The 27,056-nt window shown below is 45.8% G+C and overlaps 1 protein-coding gene across 6 annotated transcripts in view; it reads left to right on the top strand.

Annotated features, from left to right (window-relative positions):
* The first annotated feature begins 1,369 nt into the window (after positions 1 to 1,369).
* Positions 1,370 to 27,056, top strand: part of WNT7B (Wnt family member 7B) — a 99,753-nt gene continuing 74,066 nt past the window's right edge. For 2 of the 6 annotated variants that reach the window (XM_009564941.2, XM_054056088.1), the window contains exon 1: positions 1,370 to 1,780. In XM_009564941.2, coding sequence (XP_009563236.1) covers positions 1,710 to 1,780 — 71 coding nt within the window. In that variant the 5' untranslated portion in view covers positions 1,370 to 1,709. Of the gene's footprint in view, positions 1,781 to 8,242; positions 8,367 to 8,687; positions 8,935 to 27,056 lie in introns of those variants that run through there. The other 4 variants (XM_009564939.2, XM_054056090.1, XM_054056087.1 and 1 more) reach the window with 4 other exon arrangements.

Here is a 27,056-nt window from a genome sequence, read left to right as displayed (position 1 = left end):
ACTGGGCTTTGAAAAAATCCTTTGTTTTCTCCGTCAAGATAGATATTTTACGATGAAGTTTTGTGTTCAGCCTCTTTTGCTTGCTTGTCACTGCCTGCTTTCCTTTCAGCCTTTGCTGGTGTGTGTTTAGCCGATTCTCTCTGAGAGATGCCTAAAGCTATCTGTGTTTAGTGTTCCTACTTGTATATAAATGTATGTGTACAAGTGGGCATACGTGCATGGGTTTAATCCATATCTATACAGCTTACCGCAGCCCACAAACTTGTATTTGAGTGCTATTTGAGCGTGCATATGCATGCAGATATGTGCCTCCAGACAGGCACACATTGTGTAGTAGACTGGAATAGATAATTCCACAGAATGCAGGAATAAACTGAGCAGATCAGAAATCAGTGTGAGAGAGAGAGGAAGAGAAAGAGAGAGGAAGAGAGGAAGAGAGAAAGAGAGAGGAAGAGAGAAAGAGAGAGGGGGAGAGAAAGACAGAAAGAGAAAAAGGGAAAGAGAGAAAGAGAGGAAGAAAGAAAGAAAGAGAGGAAGAAAGAGAGAAAGAGAGAAAGAGAGAAAGAGAGGAGGGAAGGAAGGAAGGAAGGAAGGAAGGAAGGAAGGAAGGAAGGAAGGAAGGAAGGAAGGAAGGAAGGAAGGAAAGGGAAGCCTTGTTTGACTGTTAGTATCTGAACACAAGGTGAGTTTTTGCCTCACTGATTAATCTCCCTAGAAACAGCAAACCGAGTATCATAGACTTGTGTTAAAAGCCAACTGTGTCTGTTCCTTAAAGGAAGAAGAATCCTTTCTTACAGTGAAAAAAAAAATCAAAATCTAGCGACAGGCGTTTTTAAGTGTGCAACCGGGTCGGATGGCCGGAGAGGAATAGTCTGCACGTGCACACACGTTGCCTTTTAGGATACGGAGCTATCAGCAAACGGGAGTTAACATCTGTCTCTTTTTGATTAGAAAGAAAGGCAGGGGGAGGAAAAAAAGAAAAGAAGTTTTAACAATCTGTTTTGCGAAGTCCATACATTGCAAATCCAGCCGCGCTACCATACTTGAGGAAATGAAAAAATGCTTCGGTTTGAGAGGACGAGTCCTTTATTTCCCTTATTGGATACGTTTCACGTGTTTTCCCCAACACTCCGGCTTAAGGACATGCCTTCTGAAACACAAACGCGCATAACTCGCATACGCACATACACACAGACAGATAAAATATGTATTAGATCCTGACACATACGGGGTGGGGGAAGAGCAGGAGGGGGAGAGAGAGAGAGAGAAAGGGAGAGAGAGAGAGAGAGAGAGAGAGAGAGAGAGAGAGAGAGAGAGGGATCCTCCTACCTGGAGCCATAGATTGCAAGATACGTAGTGTTACCTGGGGAAGTCAGAACAAGTAAAAACACATTGGACTTCAGGGCTCTATGAGGCAGTTGATCAAGATCAGTGCTTGCTCGTTTTCTCCCTCAGACTGTCTTGGGTTTTTGTTTTACCGTTTTGAGCAGCTCTTCCTATTTTTTTCCTCCCTCTTTAGCTTTAATATCGGAGCCCGTTTCGGTCACCATGGCTCTGGGAAGAGTTGCTTATCTACAGGGTGTTGATTTTTTACAGTGCGGCCGGCTTTGCTCCTGGGTAGCTTCAGCAATGCTCTTGACTGGGATTTAATCGACAAGATCAGTTCGACTTTTCGTGCAATTTTTATGGCTCAGTCCATTCTCTAGATCATGCACAGAAACTTTCGGAAGTGGATTTTCTACGTGTTTCTATGCTTTGGAGTCATCTATGTCAAATTAGGGTAAGTCCTTATCCACGGCAAATCTCCTTGGTTTTTGGGTCACGCTCTTACAGACTTGTGAACAAAATGTTGCAAAAGGAAAAAAAAAAAAAAAAAAGAAAGAAAGAAAATGGAGAAAAAAAGCGGTGATTATTTCTCTCTGTCGTGTCCCCCCCGGGGTGTCCAGGCGGTGGCAGATTCCCGTGTTTCCCTCGGGCCCCGAGGCAGGCGATGCCCGGGCACGGGGCGCTCCAGCAGCGCCCAGCCTGGAGGGAGGGAGCCGGTGGCGAGTGATGACGGATCCTTTCATTTTGTACTGCTTAAGCGAACTTAAATATTATCTCTGGCATACAGAACCCTCTGAAAAGAAAAAAAAAAAAAAAAAAAAGGCAGCCTGACAGAGTTAACTCAGCCGCTGCTGCTGGGACAATAGAGCAAGAGCTTAAGTATTAAAAAGGCGAAAGGGGCGGGAGGAGGGGAATCCCTGCTCTGAACCTGCACTCGGGGATTTGTTTTATGCAGGCCTAGACACAATTTGCGTTTCGATTCATCACACGAACGTGTTGAAATTAGCTTGACAGCCGTGGCGGCTGCCCTCGCTGCAGCGCCCGGCTCCGCCGGCGGGACCGGCTCGGGGGCTCCCGGGAAGCCCGCACTATGCTCCTCGGGATTTGATCCCTGCGATCGAGATCACTCTGTTATTTCAGTTGCCAAGTTTCTCCCTGTGCCTCTCCCTTCGGTACCTGTATGCCCTTATTAATATTGCTCGTCGCAGTAGGCTGACTTGAGTTGAATTTCCACATTCCTGAGCCCCAGCCGAGTCCTTACCTGTCGAGCTACAAACTCTTTAAAGATCCTGTCTTTGCATAGCTGCGAGATTTTTTTTTTTTTTTAAATGATCAAGAATGCATAAGGTGAGTTGCAATCCAGATACACTCACTTCCCACCTTGAAATCAATACGGGGAAGAGCCGGGGGGAGCCCGAGGGCAGCCCCAAAGGCAAGAGGGGGCGATTCGCCCTAGGGACGAGCAGGAGCGTGCAGAGCTGCACCCCCATCCTGCCCGGCACGATGCGTGGTGGGGACTGTCCCCGCTGTCAGCGGTGGGGAGGAGGGGGCTGGCGGGGGGAAAAGGGAGGGAATCGGCAAGAGGGAGCACTCCGGAGCCGAGGATTAAGGTTACATCGGGAGAGGGGAGGAATTAAACCAGCCTTCTCGGGGGCAGAAGGGAAGAGACGCTGCCCGAGCAGATTGGGTGCCCCGCACCGGGAGCTCCCGCTTCGTTCGCCGATGAAAGCCGTGCTCTCCTTTCTGGAGGGTCCCCAGCAGGTTGCTAGGCGAGCACCAGCCGGATTGCACCCTTGGCGTGTGTTTGCTTATTTTCTTTTCTCTTTTTTTTTTGGCCCGCCCCCAGAGCCGCAGGTGCCGCGGCGGCGATGCCCCGGGAGGATGCGCGGGGGACTCTCCGAGCTGCCCCCTGTCCCGCCGAGCATCCTTCCTCCACCCGTGCCCCAAACCCTGCCTGATGGAGGCAGGATGCTCGTTTGTTTTTTTCCCCCCCGTGCTCTGACCTCTGCGGAGCTAAATACCTGCGCCACCCTTTGTCGTAGCGCTGGGTTCTGTCGTCCTCCAGGCTCAGATCGACAGGGGTTTAGATGAGCGGTGACTTTGGTGCGTATCCATAAATGAAGCGAGGATGGGGGCACCCCATCCCCTTCGATAGCTGGAGGATTTCGTGCAACACATCCCTCACAGACAGGCAGGCGAGCTCAAAGAAAATAAGGGTAATGATATTGCTATTCCCTTTCACTGCGGTTTTATTTTTAAAGGGAACAGAAGATTGGGCACATATTAAAGTCTAGAAGGCAGATCTGTTTTCGAAATTGATGGTGGCTATTTTAGAAGGGGATTTGGAGCAAAAAAAAGTCACAGGAATGCTGTTGAATCAAGCCTGGAAATAAAACCGAGTGGACAGCAGGAACAGCAAAAGCCCTTATAGAAACCCCATCAGATCCATCACCATGCCTGTAAGGCGATGAGGATACTTCACTTTCTCTGAACAATAGGAGAGAAATTTGCTCTGAGATCCAGGACTACTTCTAGGCTAGGCATGTGGGATGCAATTATTTCCTCTTTCATCAGCCACTGGAACTACCATTTTGTTGAAACCATATCCTTTGAGTGTAATGATACCTTTTTCTAGTGAGCTCTTTGCATAGAAAAAGAGGACGGGAGATAAAGTGAGGTAAAACGTAGTTTGTCTTCCAGTGCATTAGGTTTATTTTGCTGCAGGAGGGAGACAGCCATTGTGTCAGCGATAGGAAAGAGTTTAGACTTGGCAGGCGAGCTTTTCTTTTTTTAGTTTGCTGCGGAGCACGTGTTCATGTCTTAATAAAATGTGCTAAACAGTGGTGTCAGTGGCAAACATGAGACCGAGGGGAGGTAAAATAACGCAATAAATACGTAAGTATTCATCCAGTTGGGTGTCCCATGGGATGACATGGCAGCGCACCATAAAGAAGCCGTTAAACCCGGTTAGCAGGAGAGAGCAAGCTCCCGCCCAGGTGGTCTTCCCTCTCTGGGAATTCCCGTTGTTTCCATTTCTATTTCCTATCCCCGACATCGCCGGAGAGAGAGGCGTGAGGTGAAGCGTCCCTGGATATTTCTGTCGATGACGTTTCCGTCCAGGCGCCGAAGCGTGAAGCGCCCGCAACTCTGCGGACTCCACTTAGTCCCTCGCGAAAACAGATCCCATCAAATCTGGACCCCGGGTAGCAGCAGGATAGAAACAGAATTATTTCCTGCAAAAGTCGCAGAGTATTCGCCTGCGCTTTAATTAATAAATACATCGGAAGTTGAAACTCACAGCTGTACCACAGATGGAAACCACAGCAGATGCTCTGGGGATGAGCGATGTGACTCTTCGGAAAGACGGAGCCCCTGGCAGTGCCCGGATTAGGGCTCTGAGGGCTAAACACGGGCTCTAACTCTTTACCTGTGTTGGAGGGAAAGAGCGGGAGCAGCCGGACAGCGCCAAGAGGACCGGAGAGGGCCCTCAGGGTGCGCTTCGAGGGATGCAGGCGGTGGGAGCTGGCGCTGCCCAAGGGAGCAACGAAAGGCATCCACATCCCTTCGGGGGGCGGAGGAGACGCTTCTTCTGTGCCCCTGCGGCAAAGCCGAGCGGAGCTGGGGGCTCATCCATCCGCAGGGAGGCTGGGGCACTCCTCTCCCTGTCGGGATCCCGCCCCTACGGCGAAGCTCGCCCTGGCTTTGAGGCTTTTGCAGGAAACGCCAACGAAATCCCGCTCCCCTCGCCCATCACCCGGGGTTGTCCGGCGGCGGGGAGCCCGGCCCAGCCCGGATCGCCACCCTCAGCCCCAGAGCAGGCGGAGGCTGGGGTACAGCCTCGACGGCGGGCACAGCGTGGAGCCCCGGCGGGGCCCCGGAAGGAGATCAGCTGCTCCACGCTCGGAGCCGCGTCCCTCCGGTGGGGTGACACTGTCTGTGATCCCTCCACGGGCACCCTCGCCTGTGGATGCCACCTCCACGCCTCGTCCTCCCCGCCAACCAGGCACCCGCTAATTTGATGCAACTCCTCTTCTCCTTCTCCCACCCCCCTCTTCTTTCCCTTGGCGCTAAACCTGCAGCTGGATGGACGACAAGAAATACCCGATTCCGATCAGAAAGGAGTCCGGTGTGTTGCCTACCGGGCGCACCTTCAAAGCTCTTACCAGCTTCCGACGTGCTCTTGTGCCAGACACTCCGCGGGTTTGGGGTAAGAAAGAAACCGCAGCTGGGGTCAGACAGATAAAAAGAAAACGAGGGAAGTGCTTCATTCGTATCTGCTCCTCTTCATGTGCCCAACTATGGTGTCAGCAACCATTTCAGTGCCGTTCTGCCCTTGTTTTGTCCAAAACACGCGCGTTTGTGGAAGAAGGAACGACAGATACTGATATGCCCGTATTAAGCTTTACCGACAATACCCTCTCCTCCTGTGCCACAGCATTTTATTGAAAGGAAAATAGTTGGCTTTAGTCAACAAAACAAGTGCACTTCTGGCTACCCTGGGCTGACACACGCCTAGAAACCATTCGGACGGAATTTAGCGGGTGATACTTATCATCACCGTCATCATCATTCATTTTTCCGGCGTAATAACCGGCCTGTGGTTTTAGAATAAAATTTAATTGCCTGAAAAGAAACGGCACCTTCTAGTTTCTTCTAAAGAAGATTCCTCCCCTTACACAGCTAAGCTGTGAACAAAATCAGCTTCGAACCGAAGATTTTGGAGATTAGGAAACCGACTTCGTTTCAGCTGGAGTGGATCGACCTTTGCCAGCATCAGTTCGAAATTTTCCAGCTCCAGCACGTACTTTTCATTTTTACAATTCACTTTATTTTTTTCCTTCTTTCCCTCCCCCTGGCATATCTTTGAAAGCAGATGCACATTTAAAAATATATCCGAAGCTGAACAAATGCTAGAAATAAAACATCAAAAGTCGCTACCCGTTCTCCTAGTTCCCGTTCAGCACAGCTGTCTCAACCATAGTCTGCATGTCTGAGAGGGAGAATGGGCATCACAGGAGATACTTATCTGTATATATATAAACACACGAGCACAGACACCTAACAAAAATACAAACACAACGATTTTAGAATCCTAAAGAATTATAAATCAGACTATTGGGGAATACAAATAATCGTTGAAAGGCTAAGCTTCTGTCCCGTGTTAATAGAGATTAGCGTTTCTCAAAAGGATGTTGAGTCTCTCGGAGTCTGCACTGAACTTGTAGATGAAAGTGGTTAAATGAAACCAAACCCAGAGGAGATTTTTATCGCACATTGGGCAGCAGACAACGTTTTTACGTAAATTCTGCAATCCCCATTCCATCTGGAGGAAAATTTCGTTGTGTGACGGAGACAGCTGCACCCATGCGCCGGGACTGGTTAACTGGAGGAGGTGTTCCCAGGGCGTTTGGAAGAGTTCTTGGCCAAGGAAACTCCTTCAGTCATTAGGCAATTAACCTGAGACGAACATTCACAAACCCTACGGAGTGAGGAGACTGGTTCTTGCTTATTACGGCTGCGCTTGTGTTAAATTACTCTTTCGAGGTTCATTTCCAAGTCCTAACCCTGGAGCCCGAAGCGCACCTCTCTCCACCATCTCTCCCACCACTAAAACTTTTTTTTTTCCCTCCTAAAAAAGAGAAAAAAAAAAAAAAAAAAAAAGGACAAGCTCTCAACGAGACAAAGAGGAAGAGCAACTTTTTCTTGCACGGGGCGATGGGCTCCCCCCCGCCAGGGAGGGGAAGGGTCCAGCAAACCCCTCGCCCCGGTTGCCTGAGGGGGCAGGAGCCGCTCGGCTTGGGAGAAAGACAGGGGAGAGGCAACTAACCTGCCAGGAAACGTCTCTTCGGACTGCTATCTTCCCGGGAAGGAGAGAGGGAGAGGGAAGAAAGGAGACTCCAGCTCTTCCTGCGGGAGGTGCGAGAGCCGCCGGCAGACGCTCCCCTACACCGGCTGTTTCACACCAGCCCTTTCCCTCCCCTCCTCTCACGCGAAATCCAATCTCGCCAGGGAGCTACGGGTGTGCATGTCTCTATTTCTCACTCAGGCGGGCTGCGAAAACATAAACGTCTTTTCCTTTTTTTTTCTTTTTTTTTTTTCTTTTTTTTTTTTTTTTTTCCCCTTTTGGAAAGATCACCGTGAAAACGGAGCTTAATTTTCAACATCGGGGACAAACAAGAGCCAAACCCCCTGCTGGGGCTGGAGGGACGGCGGAACCCCTCTGGGGAACTGGGGAAGCCGCCCATAATAAAGCAATTAACCGAGAGCGGAGCTGGGAGCTGCCAGATCCTTCAGGATCTCTCCCAGGGAGAGCTGAAACTGTGCCACGGCAGGAGCGGGAAGGCAGAGCTTTAGAAATGCCCCGTGGAGCGGGTGAGGAGAGCTCGTGGAGAGAGGCGTGGGGAGAGGGCTCAGCCAGGCAGCCCGGGCTAAATCAGTGTCTCTCCATTGTCATCCTCCCCTTTTAAAAAAAAAAAAAAAAAAAAGAGAGAGAGAGAGGGAGAGAGAGAAAAGTAGGCGGATTGCAGTGACTGACTGCCCAATGGCAGTCCCGAGTCTCAGGAGAGTTACAGAGAGAGGGAGAGAGAGAGAGAGGCACTTTCTGCCATCCAAATCCCTTAAACCATCCTCATTCCAACACGAGAACCCACTGTAACAACTTCCAACCACTGAGACATGACAGGCAGGAGCCCAGAGGCAGCAGCAGCAGCGAGAGCAGCAGCAGCAGCAGCACATACTCTGCACAGGGAGCAGCATTAGCACCAAGGGAATACTAGGCACAACAATACAAACAAACAAACAAACAAACAGACAAAGCCCCCCCAAGCCCAAGGGACTGGATTCCAACTCAGATTCAAGCCACAGCTGACACCAAAAAGGGTGGGGAATTACGACCGGGGGGGCCCAGAAAGGAATAACCAAGGAAGCGAACTCCAAGAGTGTAAACGGGATTCAGCCATGATCCTTTTTTCATCTCGCAGTGTGTTACTCTCAGTGTATTACCCTCAGATTTTCCTCATCCTTACCAGTGGGAGTTACCTGTAAGTGATCCAGATTTTTTTTTTTTTTTTTTTTTTTTTTTTTAATACTGTTTGAAATGACCCCGCTAGCAGCTGCCTAAAGGGGCAAAGCTAGCAGAGGGAGCCGGGAGAAGCCAGCACGGGCGGCAGCTCCGGGCAGTGCGTGGTGGTGAGGAGGAGGAGGATGGTGGTGGCGGCGGAGGTGCTGCGCTGGTGGTGGTGCTGGCGCTGCTGCTCGGACCCTGCCCGGGGAAGGTCCCCACCTCCAGGTAATCTCCCGGGGGGCTGCCCGGGGACCCGGCGTGCCCCCACCTCGGAGGGCGGCGGGGCGACGGAGCGGCCGGCGGCGTCTCCCTTGGGGACTCCGACCCCGACTCCTCCTCCTCCTCCTGCCTAACCGGAGATGGGCATCGCTTCGCGCTCGACGGGGGAAGCGTGTTTCTGCGCAGGAGGAGAGCCCGAGGAGCCGGGGGATGCCGCAGCCCAGCGCCCGTCCCCGCAGCCCCGGCTGCTTTCGCTCCGGAGGGATCTCCAGTCCCGCGGTTAGAGCTGGCTCCAGGACCTTTTCCTTGTGAGGAAGGGGGTGGAGGTAGGGGTGGGGGAAATGAGAGTCGGTGGGTGGGACTGCAAGGAGTTTCGGTCTCTCTCTCTCTCTTTTTTTTTTTTTTTTTTTTAATATCTATATCTGTATCTAACGTTGCGGTGGATAAATAGCGCCTGGGCTAAGTCCGTGCGGGCTTGCGGAGAGATTGTCCGCCGTCGTGCTCCTGCGGGTCCCCGCGGCAGGTCTCTGTCCCCCCCGGGCGCCGCGTTAGGGAGTCGGGGGTGGGGACGGGCGGGGGTCTCCGAGCCTCCCGGCAGCGGTGCCGGGGGGAGCCGGGGCTGCCGAGGGGCTGCCGGGCGCTTCTCCGCTCCCGCACTCCCGGGTGAGACCTGACCACTCTTTGGGGAGAGGAGGGTGGCTGGGCGAGGCAGGTCTCCCACCGGTGGAGCCGATTTAAAGCGCCTTCTCTCTTCCTGGATCATCCCCGGGGCGCAGCATCCCTTCCCCGCGCAGGGGATCGGGCCCCGGGGAACTCCGTGAAACTCAGCGGAGGGTTCGGGTCCGTCCTGGGTCTCACCTGCGATCGGGGAGAAGGAAAACCCGCCTGGGGATCCCCGGCCTCGAGGGGATCCCTGCAGGTTTCCCTTCTCTCCCACTCCTGTGCCGAGTTTAGGTTTTTCTTTTTTTTTGTTTTTCTTTTTTTTTGCACCCCGCCGTGTGTAAAATTCGAGCTCCTGCCCCTGAAATGTGTGTGGATTTATATATCTCTACATCTTATTTTTGCCGTCTGTGTGCCTGCACGGGAGCAGATGCACATAAACAAGCACGTGTGCGTGTGTTCCTCTGTGTGTGTGTATTTTCTGCGGGCTATGGAAAAACATAAGCCACGGCTATGGAAGAAAAGTAGGAATAAACACACCCATAAAAAGAAACTAAGCGCCTATTACTGCATTCTTAATTCTTAATGAAATGCACATGCCTTGGCTATCGATTTTGAAAGGCGCTTGATTTATGGAAGCACGTTAGGTTTAATTCGCTTGGATGCTATTGATCAAACCAAATAGCCAGAGCTGCCTGTTTCTATTCACAGGCGGGATGTGTCTAATGGTAGGTGACCAATAGCTTGTAAAAAAATTACAGTGCTATCTTTCTTCTTTTCTTTTTTTTTTCTTTTTTAAGAGAAAAAAAAAAGGAGGAAGGAGTCGTAATAAATAAATAAATACACCCTTTTAATATAAGTGTAGCCATATTTTTCTCAAAACCGTAGGAAATTACTATCCTACAAAGTTTTCCTTCTATAAATAGTGCGAATCTTGAAACAAAAGTTTTAAACCGCACACCAGATGCTGGGATGCTAGCGGTTTCCCTTGCTGTGTGACATAATTATAAGGTCTGAAAGCAAAAGCTATAGAAGTATAATAATAATACTAAGGCGACTGCTGAGGGGAAATACAAGGGAAGCAATGCGTGCTTTATTTAGAGCGAACTGCTTGGGGATCTTTTGAGCGCTTCCCCGCGACAATGAGAACTTGTTGCGGATAAATAATGCTCCCTCGCCTTTCCCTGTGCCATGCCCGGTTCATCCCCTCAGCGGCAGGTCACTCGGAGCTGGACCCGCGGAGCCGGAGCCGAGGTGGCTATTGCAATCCAGCAGAGCAGAAGGGAAAGGGATCAGGAGGTGAAACCCAACAAAGCGGAGCCCCAAACCAACGCGCACCTCCCTCCATCCATCACTCCAGAGGGACGGAGCCGGCTGCCTCCCCGGGGTGAGAGCAGAGCGCTCGGGGCCGGCGAGGAGAGGCTGCCCGCCCCCTCCGTGGCACCCCCGGCCCTCGGTCAGGGTCGCTGCACCTCAGCTGTGTCCCCCGCTTCGCCCCCGGTAAGCGGGGAGCAGCGGCAGGGAGAGCCGGGCATGCTGCGGTGCTTCGCTTCGCTCCCGTTTGGATGTGAAAAGAAAGAGGGAGTTATTTCAGTGCTTAATGGGTAGTAGCTTAGAGAAGCTGTGGTGTTTATCTTGTGGGTAAATATACTTCTCTGGCTTACTAATGGAAGCTTTTGAAGATTAAAGCATAGTAGAGCCCATTCGAGCATTATCTTCTGATGTCTGTTTCTCCTACCCTCGCTCTCTGGAGGGGAGGATGCTTCCCAAGCTGCTATTTAGCGTGCTCTCATGGACTGATAATACTTATGCTAATTTTGCCCGAGATCTCTATCATCTTTTGGTTATGGGAACAACTCCTTGGCTTCGGAGCTGCTGGTCCTTTAGGGATAAAGATGAACCTACCAAGGACAATACGCAGTGGGCGAACAGACCAAGCGCAGGGTGTGTGTACTTTGTCTCTTTTGGTGCATGTGAATCAAGATGGGGAGTGTACAGGATGCTGCTTGGCTATGCTTGTAGAAAAGCTGTGAACTAAAAATCATATTGTGATGAAATGGTATTTTCAGAATGAGAGAGGCACCAAGGCCTCAGTGTCTTGTACGCGTTAGCTGGGAAAAAAAGTTAAGTTATAGTAGTTTGCATCCAAAATCAGTTTAAAGAACCAACTCTGTTATAAAATTGATCTGTATATCGTAAGCACGCTACCTGATAAAGTAATCTTCTTTTGCATGCTTGCCTACTAACCTTTGGCCCTCTGGAACACTGTAAACATTTTTACAACCAGAAGCAATTAGTATATGGCTTTTCAAAAAAGAAAACTGACTGCAGTTAGGATAGCTGGTATTAGGACGACTGATGCATTTTAATGCTCTGGACATATTTTGGTAATCCAATTACATGTTTAAAGTATAAAGATAACATTTAATAATATCAAAGTAATTAGTATAAACGTCTAAAAACCACGATTGTGCATAATACTATCTGGCACCGTTTCTTGCAGGGTATGTTTAAGTGCGTATGTGTCTATCCGCATATACGTATTCAGCTTCTTCTAAATAAGATGGTTCTAGTCTAACTTTCCATTTGTGTACTCCTTTCACTGTTCATCTTCTTTAGGGTTGGATGCATTCACCAGCAACATGAGAGTCGGTTCTTAAGCAGCTTATTTCGGGGATTATCTTCTGGTACATAGACAGAGTTAATTCAGTTATTTGCCATAAAGCAGTTGGGAATAACTCGTAAGAGAAAGCGTGAGTGTAGTAATAGCAGCATAAATCTTCAAAGCGGCTATGTATTTTAACACTATAAGACAGCAAATAACTTATATTAGTGTGCAGATATTACTGGCTGCTTAGGAAATGCAGAGGGAGAAAAATCCTTTGCATATTTTGCATCTCTTCTGCTGGTGCTCTCATGTCCTTACAATTCCACATCCTTTACATTAAGACTTCTCTATGTTTGCGGGAAGAGGTATAGAGGGAACACATATTTTTCATACGCCTAGAGGGAAGTACTTGTGCCTAATCCCTAAAGATTAGGGCTGCTGGACATAGTCCCTGGAGTTTCTCTCTTAGTCTGTGGAGTGTGGGAGGGACACAAGCAGAGAACAGTCGGGCTGCTCTGTAGTGCAGAGCCTTCAACGGGTTGGTAGTCCCAATTTCCTGATTAACATCAATCAGTGTGACTGATGGTCCCATATTAGCTGATACAGTCGGGTCTACACAATCCTCACTTTTCCCACCCTGGTCAGATCAAGGCTGTATTGACCTCTGAGATAAAACCAATTCCCTGTTGTGGGAACAGCGTTGTCCCTGGCTCAGCCACTGGACTGAAGTGTAAATCCGTCATTTCCCTGCTTTTGCACCTTCTTCATCTTGTAGCTGAGACCATGCACTTTTAGGGCAAGCTCACTCTCTTGACCTCTATTTGTGCAGTGTCCTGTGGCTGAGGAGACCTCTGTTGAGGTCCTTAGATACTCCTTTTACATGGTACTGTAATAACAGGCACCTATAGAGGATTTGGAATAGGGCTTCAACTTTATTGTCCCTGAGAGCTGTGTTGGCTTAGAGACAGAACAATCTGCAAAAGGTATCAACTGTTTACAGGATCACCTAAAGCTAATGCTTTTGCTCAGCAGAAACAAGAAAGATAAAGAATATTTTCACACAAGGCTGCCATAATCATGGTGACCTTGGCTTACCTGCTTGATACAGGCTATTTCCATGTATTGAAGCAGCCACACAAAGATGGGAGAACGGTTGTGGTATCAATTCTTGGTAGCTCTTGAAGATGAAGCCCACCATGTCTTTGAGAGACCCAGATTAAAATTCCCCATCTAAGACTGCCGAGTTTTGGTGAATCTGTGACTGGTGACCGCTCTCCCAGCTATGGTCTAGGCCAAGCACTCAAGTTCTGAATATCCTTGAATCCAAACACATTTTGATTTAGCCAACTCCCTCAATCCTTCGTGGCAAGCAGGTTCTGGGAAGTAGATGCATGCCTTAAAAATGAAAAAGAAGTAATGGCTTAAGTAATTACAAGGGGAAGTGGCAGCATCCAGAATTTGTAGGATGGCAGCATGGAATTATTACATATGTTGCATTACTAACATAATATAACAAGTGGGTATAGAGCAACACGAAACATTCATTTGAGTAGGTAAGATTAAATGCAGATGTGCTTGCATATTAAACAAGTAACAAGGCTAAACACTGAAGACAATCTTTCAAAGGAGATGTGAAATTGCTAAACAAAGTGAGCTGCAATTAAACAGCCTGACAAATACATTTTTTGTAAAGGAAAAAATGCACCATTTGTACCTGGTAATACAGCACGCTAAAGGTAGAACAGTGCCAATTGTTTTCACAGTGCACAGGACTGCATAATTTGTGCTGAAAAATTGTCAGAGAGATTCCTAAATGCTAAAATACAGTTTAACCCTCTAGTCTTCCCAAGTTTCTATGAACAGCAGAAAACTGGGAGCAGCTATGGAACAAAGGAGTTCTGCAGATCTGCTGACACCATCAGTTACAGAACTGGTTAATGTTGCAAGCCCTATTTCTCCAGCCCATAACCTTTTCATGTCGTTTTACCTTCAGTGGACTCTCACGAGTGTCTTTCATGCATGCTGGCAAACTACCTTTGCCTACTGACTGCCTAGCAGATGAGTTTTTGCAACTCCAGGTTCACCTGTCTGCTTGATTCTTCTCATTATTTTTGCTCTTTCCTCCTTGATGCTTCACTGCCCTCCTGTTCAGCATTACCCTAACCTGCCCCAAGTATATAAATTATATATAGTATAGAGTGGCACGCTGCATGGAAGAGTCGTATGGGAATCAGTCAGGCCTTTAGTCGTGAGGACCATGACCAAAACATCTGCTCATAAAAGCAAGATCTCCGTGGCTTTTGGTCATGAGCTTGTGATATGCACATGTGAATATCCTGGCAATGAGCTGAACAAATTTGTCACTGAAAGCTGCAGGTTTACAAGCCCAGAATTACTTGGGAGGCTAAGGAAGACTGGCAGCTCAGGCACGGGAGTGCTCTGGAAGAAAATCCAAAGAAGGCAGGTTCCTGGAGCGTGTTTTTCAGTTCTACAAGGGTTATTAGCACCCTTTCCTCATTTACTCTCCCTTCAACCCTCTCACAAAGGTGAAAGGATACATTTTCCTTCTGTTTTGGAGAGCTCTATAGGACTTGCTGGCAGCTTCTTGTCAAGGCAACTTATGTATTTGCATTTGCTGCAACACACACATAAGGAGCACTGCAAATACCTCAGCTAGGGCAGATGTGAAGAAATTCTAGGTATAGAGACCTAAAGTATTTTCTCAGTATATTTTTCTGTCCATGCACAGTATACTTCTTTGACTTCTCTCTTTTGTTACTGCCTCAATATTGTTAGGACAAACGTTTAGATAACGAACTGAGCTGGACTTTCCATGCTTTCCTCTTGGGCTTTCTTTATAAAAGGCAATTTTCTTGGTAGTGTGATGGAGCTGAAAGTTAGCTGCCTCTTTCAGTTCTAATGGAGTACAGGCAGCTTTTCTAAGCTTAAGACAGTGAAGGCCAAATAGTTGCTCTCATCATAAAAAATCTTTCTTCCACTGGGATCTGACAGCAAGATGATTATCACTTATTAATTATTTTGTAGCAAATTATACCTTCTTTAGAAAATGTGCAGACAGGCTGAATTAGAGAGTTGTATTTTTTTCTGGAAATAATTTTAATAGTGCATATAGTTTGTACCCATGTCATAGTTACAGATTTGAACATTTATTTTCTTTTCAGCCTATGCTTGTGGATCAGATTTCCCTCGTGGCAGGAACCCGCAAGGGATAAAATTCACGTTTATGCAAAAATCCCATTTAATCATCATGGTGACATAGTCTTTGTTCCAATTCTTTGTCCAAGGTCAAATTTCACCCTGAGTTCCCAAGTAATAAGAAAAAAAGGACATTTAGTGGTATAGCAAGTGTGCAAATGAGGGCAAAAGTTAGCCTCAGATGTTTAACATGTGGCAGAAGAATTTTCCGCTGTGAAGTGGCACCAAGTCTGCTGTTTTGTTTGTACCAGTTTTTTTACTTGAAGTGGAGTTACCCTATTACTAATCAGTGGCACCACTTTCAAAACTACCTGAACTCCAGAGACTTTACAGGCAGATTTGTGGTGCCGAGATAACACTAGTGAATTGTATCTTCTACTGGCATGAACCTGGAAAGCAACAAAGGCATTACAAATATTTTCTTCTGGATGGTCATCACTATACATCTGTGCAGCATTTTGGGAAAATGTTATATCTTGTCTTTTCAGCCACGAGAACCCAAGGCTTCTCTCCCCTGGGGTTATGTCCACAGCTCAGCACATTTATAAAACACAAGAAACTCTGGTGCAGTCAATGGAGTGACTCTGGTGCAAGTGAGAGGAGAACCCAACAGAAAGTCAGCACAAGCCTTGTTCTTCCACTATCCATTCGAGTACAGCCTTGGCATGGGTTGCTACATTACACAATCTAAAGGGAATGTGGGTGTATTTCCCAAGAACATACAGCAAAAGCAATATTAATAGGAGGCCAGGTCAGGCAAACCCCAAAATCAGTTCTATGGACTATTGAAAGAATCATTATGGCCTCTGGTGCCAGTAAAAGCTGACATAAAAACAAAGTATTATTTATTTTTTGAAGGGAGAAGCACTTTTAAAGCACTATGGCATTTGCTTGTTATGAGCAAGGCATTGTGGGGCAGCCCAGTTTTCAAAGCTGGAAGTAAGCATAAGCCATAAAGATATAAACCACTGTCTGCCTGCAAGTAGGGCCTGGAAAACAATTTGAAGTGCATTTAATTTAAAGTTGTTTAAGTGCTGCAGTATTGCAGTATCATATCCACTCTCCTAATCTGGCTGAAGTGAGACATAATTACGAAACATGACTACTATTTAATAATAGTTTCTTTCATTCAAGGATCTTAAGTGAATTAATCCTCCCAGTATTCAAGTGAACTGGGCAAGGATCGTTTCACTCATTGCTGGGGTGGAATGCAGCAGCTGCTACGTAGTGCCCAGCAGAGCTGTATGAACATACAGGACCAGTGCCAGTCCTAACATCCCCAACAGGAAGGCAAGAAAGCATCTGAAAAAGCCCAAGTGCATCTCTAATTGATCCAGACCCTGTCCTAGGCAGTGGGATAGCCCCTCAAAAAGTACGCTTTTCCATGGTAGCATTTGCTCTATGGTGAAGACAGGCAAGGTCCAAGACTGGAATGGTGCCTGAGGTGCTGCAGAGCAGTATCCTGACTTCTGCCTGCCTCAGTTTCCCACAGCTCTAATATGGCAACAACAACACTGGTGTGGCTTGGAGGTAGGGGAGGGGCAGGGAAGCAAAAGCTGACACAGCACTTTGAAAACAGAAAATGCGGAGTAAGTGCCACGTCATTACTTTCAGTGACTCTTTTCCTACCACAAGCAGCAGAGACAGCATGATTGAGTCTCCTCTGAAACATTGCATTGCTATTGCCTACTTCACCACCATGCCTAGTGCGGCCTCAGGGAGCGGGCAGGGGGAAGCACCACTTATCAAAGTCACAAGCATCATTTCTGATTGTGCCTCCTCCTTCCACACAAGCCAACCAGCCAGCCACTCATGGGTACAAGATGAGCAAGGCTTGGCCAAGGAGAGCTGCTGGCCTCAGGGTGCAAGCTGGCCGGTGGCAGGCTGGGTAGCAGGCAGGACACAGTTAAGGGAGGGCTGAGAAGGAATGGCAGCATCTCTCATGACTCCTTTGGCTGTTTGCCAGGAAGCCATGTGACTCCTTGGTTAAAAGAGTCCTCTCAACCATGAGACACTTCCCCCCTCCTCCTCTGGTTGTACCTTTTCTTTTCTGCACTTAAAAGAACACAAAACATACCCACAAAACTTTCCACAATAAAGTTATATTGTAGTTGGATGACTCAGGGTGAGAATGAAGAAGAAGGGGAACATTTCTGAATCAGACCTGTTGTGCTAAGCCTTAAAAGGAGAGGAGGATTTTGCTGGATGGAGAACAGCACTACTGCACAGCACAGTGAGCAAGGAGCAAAGGACGGGGCTTAAATCTATTCCCTACTGCTGTGGGCTACAGCTAAGCCTGTCAGAGTAGCTTCAAGTCCTGTAGACTTTGATGCTATCAAAAGGGCCAAGAGTGGGAGTGCAAGTAAATATTGGCTTCAACTGATTCATAGTAAATTCCTTTTTCTCCACTCCCATGGCCTAAAGGGTACATCATCTAGTTTTACAGTTTTTGGTTGTTTTCTTTTATTGGCACCTCTCATCATAGTATCTGAGCAACACCCATAACAATTAGATTGGCACATCCCTAGTAGACTTCCTGGAGTCTTTTGTTCTTCTCCCTTTTCTGTCTCTGTGGAGCTCTGCCCAGGGAAGGTGCTTCTGAGGGGAGGGATGGGGTCAGGTTATTGTTGTTAATGTCACTCTGGTTATGTTGTAAAAGATATTTCAAAGAGGAAGTTCTTGCACTATGACCTAAAGGTCATCAGAATCTGGATTAGTCTAATCTCTGAAAGTTCCGCAGACAGATCCTTTCGACCGAGAGTAACTTACCTCTGGGCTCAGAGCTTTATCTTGTGTTTTGCGATCTTCATTATTCCAGGGGAGCTCAACAGGCCTGGCAGCGGCAGAGGTTTGGTCTGTCGCCTCTTGTTGGGCTGTGATCCACTAATTGCTGTATGGTTAGGCTTCACACCTTGAACTGTGGATGAAAGAGAGCAGGAACGATGAGGACTTGCATGCAGAGGCAATATACAGAGCATAACCTTGCCTGGACACATGCTATCTGCTTTGAAGTCAGCAGGCTGTTTTCATGGTCAGAGCGATTTGGAAACCATAGAACCTGTGTCTCGCTTTGCCTTTGTTCTCTTTTGGGAGAAATGGGCAAAACATTTTGAAAATTGACAACTGGGCAATTTTTCAAGCTCATCCATTTGTTTAGGTCTCTTGTAACCTGCACTGAGTGGCTGGAGAAGCCGTGGTTGGAGAGTGGCAAGTTCAGGGATGTCTGTTAACAAGTAACACACAATGCAAGCATGCTGTGGGTGTGAGGGGTGCATTTGGAAACAACAGCTTGCTCCTCTGTAACCTGCAAATGCAGATGTGCTTCTGAGCAGAATCAAGGCATTGTCTTGGTGTAAATACTCAATTTTAAGGAATGTACTTGAGACACAAGCATGTGTGTCTTTTCCTGTGTGCTCCTCTTTTCTCCCCACCCCAACTGTGCAGCATGCCAAAGCCAGCTCCTCAGAAACAAGACTTGGCAGTTGGCACCTGATGAGATAATCATGCCCCTGGGACATTAGGAGGCATGAGGTGCAGCCAGGTGCTCCTAATCTATCCATGGGTATGATTTTCTGTGGTAACCACACCCTCAAGTGTTGTCTTACTGCAATTAGAAAATTTGTTCAGTTTAGGTCAAGTACTTCTATTAGGGTGCTCTTCACATCTAACATGTGTTGGCATGGCAGGACATGTGGATGTCCACGGTCAGGCAATGCACTGTGCAGAGTGGTGTTTCTACAACCAAGAGGGAAGAAATGCTACTTCTAACCACTTCGCTCTCTTGCCTATTTCCAAACCCGGACCCTCCCTTCACAAAAACCCACTAATCTGAGTGCTACTTCAGGTGCAAATAAAACCAGATGGAAATAGTTCCCTGAGACAAGACATTCTATTTCATATATGTCACGGATTTTTAAAGAGTTTGCCACTTTCGCTCCTTGGAATTTCTATTTTGCAAAATGTGTTTTGAAAACTAATACATATGATGGCTGTACTGTAGCAAAGATGAAATGAGAGTCCCTTCTTGTAGGCAGAAGATGCTTTGCTTTCACAGGCTAGCTTGCATTTCAGTCTTGCTATAGGTATGAAAGCTAAGTGTAAAATCAGTTTGGTAGTGAAAAATACGAATCAGACACCCACACAGGTTTCTACCTTCTTATTAAAGACTTGGCATAGTAAGGTCCAATGGACAATGAGGTGCTCTGGCTATCACAGAGATGAATAGGAAAGAAGGTCTCCAGCTGCTTGCAGAATTTGTTCCTCATTTCTTTACTTGGGCAGAGCTGTCATTGCTTGCCATCTCTGCTGCAATACTGTAACAGGTACAAAATGAAACAGAACAGAAGTGGCATCAAGGCTGCCAAGGTCGTTGTGTGACTTTGGGGAAACCTTTCCTGCCTGTGTGCTACTGTTCTTTTTCCAATGTTGCCGGCTTGGTGTGCAAGTGCGGGAGAACTCTGTGCCTTCACAAAGGGAAGCACATGCAAAACTTGTGCTATTTGCCTTTCACTCTGCCAGCCTAGGTGCTGCCCAGTTTAAAGATTAAGTTTAAATTTTGGCTCTATCCTGACATTTCCTTAATGACTGCAGGATTTAGCTCACGGTATTTTGCTAGGACAATACTGTTTATTGGAGAGAAATGCTCAAGTCCATCAACTCACTGGAGGAATGTCTTATACATTGGGTAACAATAAATCAGGACTGGTGCATTTCACCTATTCCAAAAATGAAAAACCTTTTCAGTGCTCCTGAAAAACTCCTGCTTTTCTTCATATTGCACAGATATATTTTTTGAAGTGTATCAGATCTTTGCTTACATGATAGTTGCCATTGTATACCTAATTAGAAACCAGCTTTAGCCTTCTGACAATAGCTGGCACGGATTATGTTCTCTCTAAGACATCTTGTGAGATAATTAAAGCGATGACTGACAACCTAACACAGCAAAAGGAATGTTTCTCAAAGTAAAGCCACTTTACAGGTTGCTTGTATGCATTTATTAAAGACAGCCCTGGCGTATTTACCCTGACTCTGACAAATTCTCTAGAAAAGGATATAGCACCTTATTTTTTTGGAGAACAAATCTTGAAATTCTCTCTGTTTCTGACACCTTTTAAAATTCATGTTTAAATGCATGTACATGAATATACTGCTTATGAAGGGTGCCTAAATCACAGTCCTGGAAAATGAATTCCTCTCCTTACCCACAAAACCAGTACAGCACAAGTGGAGGGTGTGTGAGCTTCGCCACTCCACCCCATCTTTGTGTCTCATCCGTGACCTAGAGGGGCAAGCTCTAGCTAGGCATAAGCGGGTGGCTCAGTCTCTGTACTTATTTAATCCTTGGCCAACCTGCTAAGGCTGCCAGTAAGGGTGCCAATTGTGGTGGTGGTTTCTGTGATGTGGATAGTTGTCCACTGGGAACTGGATTAAGACCGTCAACTTATTTCAAATACTCTAGGCCACAAAGCATCTGCCAAACAGTAACCATTTTTTTGGTCACTACTGACTTGGGTCATGTTTGGATCAGTGATGAAAGGCTCCATATCCCAATACCAATCCCTTGAGCCATACACTTTCCCAGAATAATTTTTTTAAAGAAGAAAACATTATTTATCATCCTAGATTCTACTTTGGTCTGCTAATTTTTAGTGTGCATATTGGCCCTTTAAGGTGCATAATTTTCATTACTTGATTGTAGAGGAGTGAGATGCTGGGAAAGCTTTTGGAAGATGACAGGTGGCAGATCCACGTGGTGTGATTGAAAAGCAGCTCTCAGAGATAGTGATTACATACTCTGGCATCTCACTTGGCATTATATAAGGACCTAAGACTTCAAATTTATTGCGCAGTCCTTCAACAGGTAAACTGCTATTAAACTGAAGATTACATTGCTTCCTTTGCTATTGTTCTTTCGGAGATACCTAGATATGTCTCAGGTCTGCAGCATCAGCCATCTTTGCTGGTAGCTCTTCCAGCTGCTAATTATATGGTCTCTGATGAGCCCACCACAAACTTTCATATATACCCGCTAGCACCCCACATTTTCAGGAGATGAATTATTTCACAGATGCTGCAGGATGCAGAGGCTAAATAATTTGGCTCAGATCACACAGCTCAGCAGGGTGGGGAGCTGGAGTGGAGTTTTCCTTATCTGAGCCTAGCCCTCAAACTGTTAACAGTCCTCTTCGGCACACCTGAAAGTGGAGCTAGGACCAGATGAATTCTTCCTTCTGATGGCAGTGAGTTACTTCCTGTGTCTGTGTTTCTCACCCAGAAGAGATCCAGTCTCAAGAGAATGCTTAGGATGAGAAACACATTGTCAGCATGCTGAAGAAATGTCTTTCTGGCCTTTCTTCCGATAACACGAAGCTGCACAATATTGCCACCAGCTCTTTTCTGAGCTGAAGCCAATCCTAAGAGGTAACTGGGTTTTTCTGTCCTGGAGGTAATTTACATTAATGCTAGCATGAAGGTATTGTTTTGCTTGCATTAGTTCCTCAGAACAGTGAGTCACCTACCCTGTTACATGGAAGTGAAGCATGTTGTGGTATCAAAGGAGTGGCTGTTAAGATAGAAAATTCTGACCATATCCATTACGACTACAGCTGTTTAGAAGCAACAGAGGAAAAAATGATGGGTTTGGGTTGATGGTATTGTGAGGCTGTGGTAGAATCTGCTTTCTATCACACAAGAAAAGAGTCAGGATTATCTTACCAGTAGATATCTCACAGCAGTTTATTGGTATTAGACTGTGAAGCATACATTTTGGATTTCATTTTATTTCATTTAAAATAATAAACAAAAATTATTTTATTCCATGTATCCTTCAACTGTGAAAAATTTTTTCTGTTAAGAGAAATAGAAGAAGATGGAAAAAGTAGAGAAAAAATTGTGTTTGAAAGATTATATCCAGTCATATAGATATGTACAGAGATCATAATTCTTTTATTCTTAAAAAAATAAATGCATCACTACAAAGCTCTCTTTTTAAGTTTTTCTGCTTATTTTGAGCCCTTTTATGTATAGTTTCTCTTTCAAGAATAGAAGCTTCCCTTTCAGTAGCGGCCAAGGCTTATATTCAAGAAAATACATGGAGAAATATGAGCGTACTGGCTTAAGAGAGCTTCTTAAACATGCATATGTTTAAGCAGACGATGTTCCACACGTAGAAAACACAGGACATATAGTGCCTAGCACCCTTACATGTTCCTCAAGTACAAAGAGATTTGAACACGTGGTTAAATCTCTCCTAAACCAAGTTGTAAGTTTGGGTGATAGCTCTCAATTTTACTTTTTCACTAGCAAATCCATGAATAGTGAACTGAAAACATACAGTGTCAGAGCATCAGAGAAATTTCAGCCTGAGAAGTATGAGTTTATATAAGTAAATCAGATTTTTCCTTTCAGCCTGTTGACTGTGTGCAAGGACCAAACTTACCATCTCAAGAGTTTTGGAATGAAAGATGATGGGAGTGATGGGTAGCAAAGAAGGGGCAACCGGGGCAGGGCCTGCATGTTCCCCAGGGTGAAGGGAATGGAGAGAAGAGTGGGATAAAAAACCCAACAGGAAGGAGACCAAACAAACCAGAAAGAGAAAGGGAGGATCACAGCAGCTGGAAGGAAGAAAGTGAGAAGTGAGGGAAGCAGGAAAAATGGAAAAGATGGAGCTGGGGAATAAAATAGGCTTTAGGATGGCTGCCAGAGAGGCAGGCAATTCTTGGGAGATTCAGTGTTTAGCTGAATCGTTCAGCCTGTCTTATTGATCCAAGTCATGGGCTCATCAATCAGTCTGAAATTTAATTACCTGAGAGCAGCTTTTTTGCAACTCAGCATGAGGACCACAGACTGGAGAGGAGCAAAGCACAGAACAAGAAAGCAAGAGTGGAGTTAGGAAGTATGATCAGAAAGCATGAGCAGAGCAGAGCTGAGAAACCAATCTCAGCTCAAGAAACCAATCTCAAACCAGAGACAGCAAACAACAGAGCACAACTCATAACTGGCTAGTTTCAGCTAGAAGAGGATAATTCCCCTTTTGATGAGGGGCAGTGAAAGAGGTACAGAAGAGGGGACTTTTAAATAAGAGGTAAGAAACAAAGTACAGTTTACATCAATAAGAGAATTTGGTTTCTGAGGAAGATTTTGTACATGGCCCCTCCACATAAATTGTGCTTAACTCTGCAATTGCAGGATTTTCGTGTTTCTGATGATGCTCATGAACTCCTAAGAACAGTTTTTGGTACCTCAGTATCATAGAATCAGGATCATAGGATCTTAGAATGGTTTGGGTTGGAAGGGACCATTAAAGGTCATCGGGTCCACATCTCCTGCAGCAAAAAAAGGACATTTTCAGCTAGATCAGGTTTCTCAGAGCCCTATCTAACCTGAGTTTGATAAGTTCCAGGGTTGGGGCATCAACAGCCTCTCTGGGCAACCTGTTCCAGTGTTTCACCACTCTAATTGTAAAACGTTGCTTCCATGTATCTAGTCTAAATCTACCCTCTTTTAGTTTAAAACCATTATCTCTTGTCCTATTGCAACAGGCCCTGCTAAAAAGTTTGTCCCCATTACTCTTGTAGGCCCCCTTTAAGGCCACAATAAGATCTTCCTGAAGCCTTTTCTTCTCCAGGCTGAAGAACCTTAGCTCTCTCAACCTATCTTCATAAAAGAGTCTTCCATTCCTCTGATCACTTTTGTGGCCCTCTTCTGGACCTGCGCCAACAGGTCCATGCATTTCTTGTTCTGAAGGCTCCAGAGCTGGATATGTTACTCCAGGTAAAGTCTCACCAGAGCAGAGTAGACGGGCAGAATCACCTCTCTCGACCTGCTGGCCACGCTTCTTTTGATGCAGCTCAGGATACGGTTGGCATTCTGGACTGTGAGCATACATTGTCAGCTTGTGTCCAGCTTTTCATCCAGCAGTGCCCCCAAGTCTTCTCGGCAGGGCTGCTCTTAATCCCTTTATTCCCCAGCCTGTATTGATACTGGGGTTTACCTTAACCCAGGCGCAGGACCTTACACTTGACCTTGTTGAACCTCGTGAGGTTTGTGTAGGCCTAATACTCAAGTTTGTTCAGATCCCTCTGGATAGCATCCTGTCACTCAGGAGCGTCAACCACACCACTCAGCTTGGTGTCATCTACAAACTTGCTGAGGATCACTCAACCGCTCTGTATATGCCATTGAAGAAAATATTAAACAGTACTGGTCCCAAACCAGACCCCCGAGGGACACAACTCATCACTGGCCTCCATCTGGACATCAAGCCATTGACCACTACCCTCAGAATGACACCATCCAACCAATTCCTGATCCACTTAACAGTCCACCCATCAAATATGCATCTCTCAAATTTAGAGAGAAGGATGTTGTGGGGGACCATGTCAAAGGCTTTACAGAAGTCCAGATAGAGGACATCCATTGCTCTTCCTCTGTTCACTGATGCAGCCGTTCCATTCACAGAAGTCCACGAGGTTGTTCGGGCAGAACTTGCCCTTGGTGAAGCCATTCTAGCTGTCTCAAATCACTTCCTTGTCCTCCATGTGCTTCAGCATAGCTTCTAGGGGGATCTGCTTTATGATCTTCCCCAGCACAGAAGTGGGTCTGACAGGTCATTAGTTTGCAGGGTCATCCTTTCCACCCCTTTTAAAAAATGGGTGCAATATTTCCTTTTCCCTTTCACCAGGGACTTCACCTGAATGCCATGACTTTTCAGATATCATGGAGAGTGGCTTGGCAATGTGCTACCATCCACGAAACATAAAGCCTTACACAGATGCAATTTTAAGTTTAGAGATTCAGAAATTCTGTAATATTGAAATGGTTTAAAAGGACATGGATTAAAGGCTTTCTTTACGTGCTTTAATTTGTGAGTATTGGTGTAAATGTTCTCTTTGGTCTGAGAGTCCACAATTGGAACACTCAATGGTAACACATACTGTTACGATTCTTCAGTCACAGCAAATGCTGTTTAGTACTGGTGTGCAAGGGTGAACTGGGACAGTTGCTACTGAGGGGATGCCGAGATTTTCCTTCCTCTAGAACATGAACTCACTTAAAAAGCCAAGTTTTCAGGGCACATAGCATTGTTTGTGTGCAGCCAGACCACAAAGGATTTTGTTCTGAAACTAAATTCAACTCTTTTATTCCCACCTCTAAAGCTAACTCTTTTCAATATTTCAGCTGACTGAGATCCAGTTTAAAAAAAAATATATATAGGAGCTATTGCTTGGCACAGAATAGAGACCTTGGGTTTTATAGTATCCACGTGTTATTAGGATCTGGTTTATTACTTTGTAAAGTATTTTTAGGATATATCTTTGTTTATATAAATCTAAGTACAGTACCATGCATATTTCACATCTCTGTCTTCTGCTCGTTTTTTAGTGGACCGAAAAAATATATAAAGTGTTTATAGGATATGGAAAAAATCTGCAGAAGATCCTTTATGACTGACTATGAGTGGTTTGGGGATCTTCTTTTTAGCTTTATTTAGAGTTCTTTTTTCCGAAGTTGCATTCTGTTTTAATTGAAACTGATGCCTCCTATGCACATACATGATTTCAGTCTATGTCTCACAAGCCTAATTTTGAAATTTCATTCAGCAGTTTTTGCTAAGGTCATATGTGCACAGACCTAAGACCAGACAAATATTAACGTAAGGTGGCTATTGTATCTCATCCTTCTGAGGAGCTCAAATTAAACGCCTTGAGATGAAAGACCAAGACTGTCTTCTGAAGTAAACTACCTTATCACACAGAATCACAGAATCACAGAATCACAAGGTTGGAAAGGACCCATTGGATCATCGAGTCCAACCATTCCTAACACTCCCTAAACCATGTCAAAACTAATCTCAGTGTAACTATCCCAGTTTCAGTCCTGTTATACAATAACAGCTGTATGTTTATTTTTGTCCCTCTCGTTTATTCCCTCCATTATTATTTCTAAAACAAAATCATTAAGGATGGTGATAAATGATAGAGAAACACGTGAAACTGAAAGAAGACTCAGAATCCATCTATGATCCCTATTGTTGGATTCTGCTCTTTGGAATAAAGCTCAAATCACCCACTTTCCCTGAGATGTGAACCCAAAAATATGCTTTCCAGGGACCAGGAAACACCTGGCAAATACCTGGAGAGACTCTCACACTTACACATTCAACAGCATGGGCTGGCACATACATGCAGTCACCCCAGCAGAGGAGCAAACACTAACTCCAGTGCTTCCAAGTTGAGAATACATATCTGGGCAAACATAGGTTATTATAACTCTGGTCAGCAAACCACAAAGGCATTCAAAGAATCACCACCACAACATTTTACCGAATATTATTACAACTGTCACCAGCAGTTCTGTCAGAAATCTGAAAACTGCAACGAACAAAATTTAACTACTGAGGAGCAGGGAATTCTTGAAAATTGTCTGGCAGTATGCTGGCACGTTTCAGACCAGATTGAAAAATGCTAGACTTTGCTGCTAACCAACCTGCAGAGCATGGTGGGAAAGCTAATATCAGAACAATACTTGTCCACACCTCTTCTTTTAAGATCCCACATGCATTCTCATTAGTATTTTTATGCCTGCTTGCTCTCCTCCTCTGTATGGTACCACCTCTGGAGCTGGACAAGCTTTGAGGACTAAATCGTACACTGTTCTTCATCAAAATCTTCAATCTTACCAGAGCTGTAACTTTGGAACCAAGTTAGAATTGTATGAGAGAGAAAATGAGTGAAGCTGTGCTCATCTGTCCTGTATCTGCACCAGCAAAAAGTGTCACAGTAACATTGCAATTAAATTACACCTCTGAAGTATATAAGACATCTAGCATAACCTATTGTGTTGCTAAAAGATTTATTTTATGCATTTATGTATTCTGATACATGGCATTTTGTGTTGTTCCAGATTTTAGTTATGCAGTATTAATCCTTTCCCCACGCTTCCTTATTGCAAGATATTGTC

Source organism: Cuculus canorus, chromosome 1 (genome assembly GCF_017976375.1).
Source record: "Cuculus canorus isolate bCucCan1 chromosome 1, bCucCan1.pri, whole genome shotgun sequence".
NCBI lineage: Eukaryota > Metazoa > Chordata > Aves > Cuculiformes > Cuculidae > Cuculus > Cuculus canorus.
Note: the sequence above shows the minus strand (reverse complement) of the source record. Positions and strands in the feature narration are given on the sequence as shown.